Below are 10,548 nucleotides of genomic sequence, written 5' to 3'. Positions count from 1 at the left end.
CCCCCGCCCCACCCCCGCCGTCCTACACAACCAACCTCAATATTACAAGCCGGAACGCCTGGCCAGCCCAGTCCCAAAGTGCAACGGCACAAGCCCAAAACTGCCTCAGTGATCATGAAACGCAAGACGAGCAAGAGATACTTGTCCCCAGCAAGGGCACTTAGATCTGTAGCCGACAAAGGGTGGGAAATCAGGCGCAAAACTTGATATGCGATAAGCCTCGCCGCCTAACAACAGCCCAGGCCTCACGGCGGCCCTCACGGCGCGGGGCGCCTCACCAGAAAAGCACCGAAAAGGAGCCGGAATTGCACAACCGCCCAGCAAATAACAAATTCATTTTCAACTTTGTACAAAATGCAGTCTTACGTACCTTCGCCGTCCCCAATAATTTCATCTTCGCTTCCAGACGCCATTTTTTTCGTAAATAGGAGCGTGAGCTTGCTTGTGCTTGTGTTCTTAACAACGACAGTGTGTGGTGCGTTCTAGAACATCAAAACGTGGGCACTGGTGCGTTGGCGCAAGCGCAAAAGCGCAAAAGCAGACAAGAACCCTCAGGTCAAAAGTGGTCAAGTGACATGTCCATTTGGCAACAGTGTGTAGGGCTAATGTGTTTTCTGTTTTAAAAACACAAGAATATCGTCTATTTATAAAAATTCCAAGTGACTTTTGACTTGTTCAAGAATATTCAACTAAATGTTTTGTGCTCCTTCCGTTTTAGAGTAGGGCTTACATGAGGAGTTTCCTTTTTCACTTCAAAACGATATTCACATGGTGTTCTGAGGCCGAACGTTACGAAGATGCTGATTGGCTAGTCAGTTGCGCATCGAGGATTGTCAACCAATGAGAGGCTGGGAATCCCTTCAAAACCGACGCTTTCATCTTAACTCGACTTCACACCGGTTCGTCTTGCCCGGTCCATGTTTTGCGCGGCCTTTCGTCGTTTTGTTGTTTGGAGTAAGCGCTTCGCTTGTGGGGATCGCGTTATTGCGAATTTCGTTCTAAAGTTTACGGAACCTATTGAATTCCGTTCGGGTGGTACATTGCCCGTTTGTTCGGGCACGAGATTTTGCGCGGAATTCTATTCTACTCGCACTGTGCAACCCATCTTACTGATCAACATGTCACCAAGGGGCAAAGCGAAGGCAAAAGTAAGTGTGGTTTGTATACAAACCGCCTCGTTCTTGAGTTGAGATAGATCAGTATGATGGGTACCAAGGGTTCCATTTTCATTGATGTCTATTTTCATTTGCGGTGTCATTAAATTATCTGCTGATAAGACTTCTTGTGTTGCATTGTTTACAACAGAGGCAAATGATGTCATGAAAGAGTGATTTTGATGTGATTGCTAGACTAACCACCTTAAAGTAATTTTTTATCCCTTTTATAGATTCTATCTATTTTTCTAATTCTTCAGTTTTCGAACATAATCTGACGTTTTCTGTGATAACTAGCAGCCTTCTACTAATCAGTACAGTGTTTTATCTATTTCCTAACTTAAATGTCCCATCTTTCGTTTACAGCATGTTTATTGTTGAACTCTACCTTGCAGATCTGATTTTCTCTAAGATTTATTGTTTCAGTGTTAACTAATTGGTACTTTCATTTTTGGTTTCAGAAAAACACTGAAGAAAATGGAAGCGAGAAACGCGTTAGAGAATCAAGGAATGTAAAAGCCGCTTCGTACAAAGATTTTTCCGATTCTGAAGATGATAAGCCTGTTCGTAGGAGGAAGAAAGACTCAGATTCCGAGGTATCACTTTCTGAAGAAGAGAAACCTAAGAAAGTAGTTGCTAAAGGAAGAGGTAGGGCTGCACCACGATCGAAAAAACAGGAATCTGAGTCAGATGAGGCATCGGAATTCAACAGTGATGAATCCTCTGGAGGGGATTCAAGGAAAAAGAAGAAGAAACCAGCCAGGAAACCAGTTAGGTCTCTACGAACTCCTCAACGAGCATCTTATAAAGACCTATCAGATTCCGAAGATGAGTCTAATAATGAAGAGGAGGATGATGAAGAATCATCAGAGAAGGAAGATAAACGAGCTGGAGGCAAGCGGAAGAGAGGTAGTCCACCAAAGAAAGTGGGAAAAAAGAGCAAGAAAAATGAATCGTCAGGATCTGAAGATGAAGAGCTGGATGAGGAGGAAGAAGAGGAAGTAGAGGATGAAGAGGAAAATGAAGAAGATGGGGAAGGAAAGGGAAAAGCCGATAAACCCTCCTCAAAGAAGAAAGCTGTTGATGAGACTTCTAGTGAACCTGGCAATAAATCTAAGGGAGAATCAGAGAAAAAAGTTGAAAAGTCTTCAAGACCAGAACATGAGTTATCAGAAGAGGAAGATGGTGATGAGGAAATGGAGAAGGAGCAGCCAGTCAAATCAGATTCAAAAGAAGTTAAAGATGCTGGAAATGATACGAAAAAGAGAGGAAGGCCCCCTAAGAATGCTGCAAAGGTTGAGGAAGATGAAGATGATGATGATGCGGAGGAGGAAGAACCACTACCCAAAAAAGCGAAAGCTGGGGAGAAGGCCTTATTGAACAAAACGGAAAGTAACTATGCTTCAATTGATTTTTCTTCCGAAGCAAAAACAAAAGATGGTAAGCCATGGAATTTTAAAATATCATCTTGGAATGTGGCTGGTCTGAAGGCATGGGTAAAGGTATGTTGTATTTGTTTAACTGCTCTGTGTTATTATTCTATCAGCTGTCAATTAATTACAATCTTTGATTCAGAAAAATGGAATGGAATATATTAAACGTGAAGATCCTGACATCATTTGTCTGCAAGAGACAAAATGCTCTGAGAAGAAACTACCCCCAGAATCAAAAGTAGAGGGGTACCATGCATATTGGCACTCGGGTATGACTAACTTAGTTATTCTAATCACATTTGAAATCTGTTTCTTTTCTATCTTTTATTTATATCTATCTCTAATGATTGTAGGCGAAAAAGAGGGATATGCTGGTGTTGCTATCCTTTCTAAAACAAAACCCTTGGATGTCAAATTTGGCATTGAAAAGACCGAACTCGATAATGAAGGTCGTGTCATCACAGCTGAATACGAGAAGTTTTACCTCGTTAATGTTTGTAAGTAAACATCTGAACATATTTTTCTGGGCTTTAGTCCATAGTTAATGTAGCTCCTTAGTTCTGGATTTTTGAGTTAGCAATGAATATGTTTGTTTTTTCAGATGTTCCAAATGCAGGTCAAGGCTTAAAGTCCCTTCCGAGGCGTCTAGAGTGGGATCCAGCTTTCCGTGCCTATCTGAAAAGCTTGGATGAAAAGAAACCTGTTATTTTATGTGGAGATTTGAATGTGGCTCATAATGAAATAGGCAAGGCACTTTTCCTATCCAATGCATGTTATCAAAATATTTCAGCTAGACTAACTTTTCCCTTAATTTTTGGTACAGATTTAGCCAATCCTAAAACAAACACCAAAAGTGCTGGCTTTACACCTCAAGAAAGAGAAGGAATGACAGAACTGCTGAAGCAAGGCTTTGTTGATACTTTTAGAAGTTTATATCCCGACAAAACAGGTGCCTACAGTTTTTGGACGTACATGAGTAATGCTCGTTCGCGGAATGTTGGCTGGTTGGTATTTTTCTGTGAATATATTTGTGCAAATATGTCATTAGTCTCTAATAACTCTTTGCTCTGCCTTTTCCAGGAGGTTGGACTACTTCATCACCTCGGAGAGATTCGTGCCACAAATTTGTGACAATGTCATTCGGAATGAAGTTTTTGGAAGTGACCATTGTCCCATTACCTTGTTTGCAAATGTGTAAACAATTTCTGGAAAAATGTATATAGGACCTTCACCTTTGCGCATCTATTTTAAAAAAGTTTTCTCTGTACTTCATTCCAATCTTATGTGCATCTTTATTCTCCATTGCAACTGTTTGTCTCAAGTCAAGGCATTGAGCATTAGTACCATCTTGTAGTTTCTGCTTTGAGAGTAACTTTTAACTATTAATCTTGATGGCTTTTCATTGAGCATGTACCATTCAAGCCATGAAGAATATAGTTCTGTGATGGCATGAAGTTATGTAACTGAAAAGGGGGGTGAGGTCAATAGCTTCAGCAAGCTACATTTTTATCTGTCTTCTGTATGTCCTTTTAACCTCTTAATGATCTCAAATCAAGTGGGTCTGGCATGCTCCATGTCTACCTGACCTTAAATTTTACGATTCTTCTGTCTCATATTAGATTCTTTACAACCTGTGTTTTAGATTTATAGAATAACTAAGGAAACTAACGAAATATTGTTGGCTCTGGCAGGGAATTGATATTACTGCTACTTCTGAACTGCTGTTCTATGAGACCCTTTCCTTCTCAACTAGACCTTTGTTGGTCGAAATCATGAAAGTCAAGTGAAGAAGAAGACTTTGGTATGTTTCCCTAGCCTGATAACTAAGTTTAGTCTCTTATGTTGTGACAAGTTTTTTTTCTTTTTTTTTTTTTTGTTTATAGGCAAAAGCCTTTTGTACATTGTTTTGTTTTTGTTATGGTCAATTCTTGAGATGCCATATCAAATATGCAATTTAATTGTTTATTGACCGATATTATGTACACGCTGCGTGTACATAAGCCAAGGAAAACTTATGTGCACGCGGAATGCGTGCACAAATAACAATTTGTGTTATGCGCACGCGGAATTTTGTGCACAGAAACGCGTGCGCATAATTTTTCTAGGACAGATTACACGCTGCGTGTTATCTACCCCTAAATAGCTATGCGCACGCGGAATTTCCTTTTAAGCGTGCGCATAGTGGAACGAAGAGAACAGACACGATGCGTGCGGACTACGGCACAATCGTTATGCGCACGCGGGGAATTCAGGGGCCTACGGAGGGGGGCAGTTCATAAAGGGTACAGAACGCGCTATCTGCCAGCCGTGTTCGCTGGACGAGTGGACAAGGGCGTGCACGTCTATTTAAGAGTTCCAGGTTCAAGTCTTGATGAAACCAGGGTAAAAAATGCGTTCAAATAATTATTTTCACATGAACCTGGAACTCTAAAATAGACGTGCACACCCTTGTCCACTCGTCCAGCGAACATGGCTGGCAGATAGCGCGTTCTGTACCCTTTATGAACTGCCCCCCTCCGTAGGCCCCTGAATTCCCCGCGTGCGCAAAACGATTGTGCCGTAGTCCGCACGCATCGTGTATGTTCTCTTCGTTCCACTATGCGCACGCTTAAAAGAAAATTCCGCGTGCGCATAGCTATTTAGGGGTAGATAACACGCAGCGTGTAATCCAACCGCACCCGACTCTCGCTAGGCGGCGCTGACGTTATTTTCTGTCTCTCTCACTTTTACGCCCGTGTAGCCAACATCAAAACATCAAAAGAAATCAATTCAAAAACATTAAAAGCGATCCAAAATCACACGAAATCGTGAGGATTCCTCTAAAGTAATTTTGACTACCCATAAACATGAAATAAAAGTAGAGGTTTTAAAATGTGTTTTTCATAAATTTTGTTTGTACGGTTGTCGTCACTTTTGTTTACATCTACCACCAGCTGATCTGATCTTTTGCCTTTTCTATTTAAATGTAATTACAAAAATTAAATTTAAGAAAATATTTTGTAAGTTTATTGTTTATTACAAGATTACAAGAACAGTTGTAAGTATTCGAAATATTATTATGATTCAAGCAAAACTACACTGTACACAATTTCTGTTATTTTACAACATATTTTGGGACAAAAAATTAAAGAAATTGTCAACGATGACAATTAGTTGATCAAATATTTGACAAAAAGTCTACGACAAGTTATTCATAAGCTTACTTTCACAAATTCCCCACATTCCCAAATCATCCAGACGATTTCTATCACATGACAGTTAAAATGTGTACGGTGTAATCATGTAGAAGGTGTTGGATTTTATTTGGATCGTTTATCAATGCCAATATTTTGTTGTTGTTGTAGTTTTAGCTATGGTTGTGTATCGAAAGTGGTGTGAGGCTTTGGGCTGTAATAGCTTCAAGCACAATCCTCCTGACCCTAGAGACACCCGAATGCACACCTATCCAAAAGATCTTGATGTGTAAGTACTCTCAGACCTGAACTTTGACTATATTCAAGATAATCGAAGCACTTATACAAACTAGGACAATAATGAAATGGTTTTGCACTGTGCTTTTTTTAAATTAGGTGCAAGATATGGGTCCAAGTTGGTGGAAATCCGGAACTTTTGAAGGTGAACTCCTCAGATTTGCACAAATCATACTACCTCTGTGCAAATCATTTTAATGATGCTGACTACACAGATGGCCGAAAAAAGTTTTTAAAAGCTGGAGCCATTCCTTCAAATTTTAAAGGACCACCTCTTCCTGAAGATGCCATGGCAGTTTGGCCACTTTCAAATGTCCTCAAGATCAAGCGTAGGCAACGCTTGTTTCCACCTGCTGATGAGGATTTGCTGGGTTTGATTTTTAACATCTCTTTCTGTTTTTCCTGCCTTTCAATAATCCATATAAGCGGATCTAGTTTTGTTCAGGTATTAAAGTGAGCATGTATTGTTTGTTTTGTTTGTTGTAGATTCAATTGCAGATGATGAGCCAGAAATTGCTGCAAAATATAGGAAAACATCATTGACAACAGTAAAAAGAAAACGTGGTGATCTGGAAGCAGATGAAGAATGCAGGGATCCTGATCATGCAGGTGGACTCAATAAATTTATTTATATAATGAATGTTTTATATGCTTATTTCTTACTCTTGGTCTTGGTGCGACACTAAGCCCATTGTTAAGTCATTTGTTTTTGGGACATTGACTATTTACTAAATGTTGTTGATAAGTCAAAGTTTCATATTATCACAGATGAGTAACTCTTTTGTGTTTTGGTTTTGCAGTGAAACGACCCTCATTTGATGAATGTTCTGATATTCAGGCTGGACCACATGTGTCACGTTAGTATATAAGTTGAAGCAGTTGGGTTATTAAGAATATCAAGAGATGGGCTCCCTTTTATGATTTACTTTTTAAATTTCAAAATTCCTATAAATGCCTTTCACCAGATTTGGGAATTTTATCTCACATTAATGTTTTTGGACATCAGGGTGTTTTCTCTTCAGTGGGGGCCTGATGATTTGTATGATTGGTGTATAATTCAGTTCCACTGTTGTTGCAGGATCCATGCAAAGAACAGAGGCAAGCAGATCACGGAGTCCTCCTCCTATCAGGCTGACAACATCTCGAGTGGCCCTGGAAAGTGGTATAGGGGACCCCACTTCCCTGAGCCCTCGTGAATACCGTCTTGCCAGAACAGCTTTAAAATATCATGCCATGGCTAAGAGCACAGAATACGTTTTAAAGTGTTGTCGGCGACGTTCTGGAAATCTAAAAAAATTATTAAAGAAATCTACTATAGATAGTATAGAAGAAATGCTCATATCACCAGATGCAAAAATAATATTGGAATCCCAGTTTGTAAACTGGAGGAAAAAGCCACAAGGAAGAAGATGGACCCTAAAAATGAAGTGCCTGGCTCTTGCTATTTGGAAGCGGAGCCGTCGTGTCTACCGTTGGTTGTCAACAAGACTGGCCTTGCCTGCTGAGAGCACCTTAAGAGAATTACTGGTTGACATCCCACTACAGCCTGGTGTGAATCAGATTATTATGGACAATCTTTCTAAAAAGATAGCCAACTTTTCATCCAAAGATCGGGTTTGTCAAGTTATGTTTGATGAAGTGTCCTTGCGGAAAGGATTGTATTATAATAAGAAAATCAAAATAATTGAGGGTTTTGAAGACTATGGTTTGAACGGTAGAACTATGGGAATGGCATCTCATGCCCTAGTCTTCATGGTGAAAGGCATTCATAGAAATTTTAAACAGCCAGTTGCCTACTTCCTCAGCCGTGGTACCTGTCCTTCCCTCATGCTAAAAGATTTAATTATTAACATTGTACGTGCACTCACAGGTATAGGATTAATTGTTGTGGCCTCTGTATCAGACCAAGGCCCAACCAATCGTGCAGCTGTAAATGGTTTGAGACTGTCTTGTGAAGAAGGTTTCTATGATTCTGTGTATGAGGTGGATGGGAAGAAGATATGTCACATATATGACATACCACATATTTTCAAAAATATCCGCAACAATTTATTGAAATGTGATCTTGATGTTGGTTTGAAGAGAAAAGTGTCTTGGGATCACCTGATCCAATACAAAAAGGTATGTGAAGAAACTTTATTTAAGAAGACATCTATTACCAATGATCACCTCTTTCCCACAGGAAAACAAAAAATGAGATGCAAGCTAGCCATGGAGACTCTTAGTCATACTGTTGCATCGGATATTGCAGTCATTTTTTTGTCTAGTAAGGGCAAACTACTTAAAAACTGCATCACCACTGCCAAATTAATATCTGATTTAGATTTGTTCCTAGATTTGTCTCAAGGACAGGGACCAAAGGACAAAGAGAAACCTGTGCAGAGATGCTTTGTAACTACTGACAGTATACACCATGTCATGTGGAGAAGAATGATTACTGAAATGCAAAAGTGGAAGTTTATCAGAAAGTTTGGTAAAAATAAAGGTCAGACCCATGTCCCCATCTGTCTATCTGGCTGGATTGATAATATTAGGTGTTTTCAAAGGTTATGGAATCACTTGCACAAAAATTTTGGTTTTGATGCTCTAAATTTGCGTTGTCTGAACCAAGATCCCATTGAGAACTTTTTTGCAGTTATACGCTCCACTAATGGTTCTAACAGGAGTCCCACTGTGCAGCAGTTTAGTGCCTCCATGAAAACGGCTATTATAAATAACCTTTCCTCTGCTTTTCTGAGAGGTAAAAATTGTCAGGATGAATATGCAGAGTTGCTGTCTGATTTTTCTGAAATGATTGGTCAGAAAAGAGTAGAAAGCAGTAGCTCACCTAGTCCCAGAATAGAATGCTCCGTTATTCGGGGACATGGGGAGTTACCCTCCAGTGCATTTAGAAGTGACTCAAGATTTAAATGTAGTAGGCAAGATCCAGCAATGTGTTGCACAAAAATTGCACACAAGGTTTTATCAAAAGTAAAAGAAGCTTGTTCTGTTTGTAGAAGTAAACTGCTGGTACCTGCAGATGAAGCAAACTCTGATTATCTTCTACAGCAGTGCCTGCAGTTGACAGCATTGAACCGGCATTTGTCTGATATGAGGAAAAAAAAACAAACTAATATCTCTAGCTATGCTGATTTATTGCAGTTACTGACTTCAAAGGAAGAGACAATTAGAAATGTGTATGCTTCCCCTCATCTAATCAATACATTTTTGTTATGTCGTCGCAATTTCCTGCAGCAGTCTGAGTCGATCATATTCCATTCTGATGTTCATGAAAAAACTGTCCAGATATGTTCATCTGCCTCATTTGACTGGTTATGTGAAGACCACCAGCTCATCATCAGACCAATGCTAATAAACTTCTTTGTAGACTTCTTTTTGGAAAACATTTGTCAGAAAATAAATCAGATTACCAGGGATACTGAAAAACTAAAAGCCAAGAAATCTGCATTACGAAATATCTGGCGATCCAGAGTGCAAAATCATGCTGATGGAAGGACAAATGCTAAAGAAGATCAGGAATGGGAGGATGTGGAGAGTCTGCTGTGTTACTTGGATGGCATGCCAGAAGCATCCTCACCAGTGACCTCATCTTCAGCTAATATTGGTATTGTACTACTTTCTCTTTTTTTATCTGTCCCTTTGAGTAATTGTGTAGTTAAGGACTGGGAACTGTAGCAGATTCATCACATCATAATTCTGATTTAGACTATTGCAGCCTATCCTGGATAATAACACTGGAGTTTACCAATACAGAGTACTTTACCCTCTTTCTTGGAAATTATTGCATGTGATATAGGTTTCACCATAAGGCCTCATCTCTTCACAGATGTCATATATGGTGATATAAGGTTTGATCCTGAATTTTTTGTGGTTTTGTGTATACTGTTCTTTAAACTGCAACCTGGTGACAGGGCTGGGTTAGTAGCAGGGTCAATGAGCTGGTCGAATTGACAGCAGTACTGAAGTGTATTGTTGCTTCTTTGGAAGTCCTGAACCAACCCCTGGTATTTTTAATATGTGCAAAGTGTAACTAACATTTATGTTTCATGTCATTTATCATGCTATGATCATTTGGAAAAAAAAAACCACATACCCCCTGCAGTGCAGACCCTCGAGATACACCATTCATTATTTGGATTCATACCTTTCAAAGGGACACCCTTCCCTAGATTTGGATTTGTAAGTATAGGATAGGACATGGTGAAAATATTTCTGCTTTTGTACTGGGTATATATAAACGAGCTGGTCGAGTTTGTGGTAATACCTTTTTAATAAGTCACCATTTGTTTTTGTGTGCAGGATCACAAGTATCTAGGACTGCTACCCCTCCTCCAGCCCAGTCTCTTCAACAAAGTGCTCTTTTCACCCCTGTGCCTCCAAGTGGGACACTGCAGCATGTCCAACAGGGCTCACAAGTTACTCCTAAACCTCAAAGAGCTCTTGTCACCCCTGTGCCTCCAAGTAGGACCCTGCAGCTTGTCCAACAGGGCT

At 39.9% G+C, this 10,548-nt stretch overlaps 3 protein-coding genes across 5 annotated transcripts in view; 2 read left to right on the top strand and 1 right to left on the bottom strand.

The window, feature by feature from the left end:
* The window catches only part of LOC113210258 (pre-mRNA-processing factor 39), a 16,997-nt gene extending 16,460 nt beyond the window's left edge, over positions 1 to 537 (bottom strand). The window contains exon 1 of one of the 3 annotated variants that reach the window (XM_026428143.2): positions 371 to 537. In XM_026428143.2, the coding sequence (XP_026283928.1) occupies positions 371 to 413 (43 nt within the window). In that variant the 5' untranslated portion in view covers positions 414 to 537. Of the gene's footprint in view, positions 1 to 35; positions 167 to 370 lie in introns of those variants that run through there. The other 2 variants (XM_026428144.2, XM_052263672.1) reach the window with 2 other exon arrangements.
* Positions 538 to 703: 166 nt separating this feature from the next.
* Positions 704 to 3,865, top strand: LOC113210259 (DNA-(apurinic or apyrimidinic site) endonuclease). Its single transcript, XM_026428146.2, has 7 exons — positions 704 to 1,148; positions 1,616 to 2,656; positions 2,730 to 2,856; positions 2,941 to 3,084; positions 3,189 to 3,332; positions 3,411 to 3,591; positions 3,668 to 3,865. The coding sequence occupies exons 1-7, from the start codon at positions 918 to 920 to the stop codon at positions 3,783 to 3,785; spliced, it is 1,986 nt and encodes a 661-aa protein (XP_026283931.1). The 5' UTR covers positions 704 to 917; the 3' UTR covers positions 3,786 to 3,865.
* An 809-nt stretch (positions 3,866 to 4,674) lies between these two features.
* LOC127748771 (uncharacterized) overlaps positions 4,675 to 10,548 on the top strand; it is a 15,438-nt gene continuing 9,564 nt past the window's right edge. The window contains exons 1-7 of the mRNA XM_052263599.1: positions 4,675 to 5,624; positions 5,932 to 6,049; positions 6,157 to 6,428; positions 6,544 to 6,666; positions 6,858 to 6,914; positions 7,136 to 9,661; positions 10,357 to 10,545. Of these exons, the coding sequence (XP_052119559.1) occupies positions 5,940 to 6,049; positions 6,157 to 6,428; positions 6,544 to 6,666; positions 6,858 to 6,914; positions 7,136 to 9,661; positions 10,357 to 10,545 (3,277 nt within the window). The 5' untranslated portion in view covers positions 4,675 to 5,624; positions 5,932 to 5,939. The remainder of the gene's footprint in view (positions 5,625 to 5,931; positions 6,050 to 6,156; positions 6,429 to 6,543; positions 6,667 to 6,857; positions 6,915 to 7,135; positions 9,662 to 10,356; positions 10,546 to 10,548) is intronic.

Source organism: Frankliniella occidentalis, unplaced genomic scaffold (assembly GCF_000697945.3).
Source record: "Frankliniella occidentalis isolate FOCC.00 unplaced genomic scaffold, Focc_3.1 Scaffold13, whole genome shotgun sequence".
Lineage (NCBI taxonomy): Eukaryota > Metazoa > Arthropoda > Insecta > Thysanoptera > Thripidae > Frankliniella > Frankliniella occidentalis.
The sequence above is the reverse complement of the archived record's forward strand: the minus strand, read 5'-3'. Positions and strand labels throughout refer to the sequence as shown.

Coding starts and splice junctions, on each gene's coding strand:
- LOC113210259 (XM_026428146.2), top strand. CDS start 918: ATGTTTTGCGCGGCCTTTCGTCGTTTTGTTGTTTGGAGTAAGCGCTTC. Junction 3,085..3,188: donor GTTTTACCTCGTTAATGTTT/GTAAGTAAACAT, acceptor TTGTTTTTTCAG/ATGTTCCAAATGCAGGTCAA. Junction 3,592..3,667: donor CGTTCGCGGAATGTTGGCTG/GTTGGTATTTTT, acceptor TGCCTTTTCCAG/GAGGTTGGACTACTTCATCA.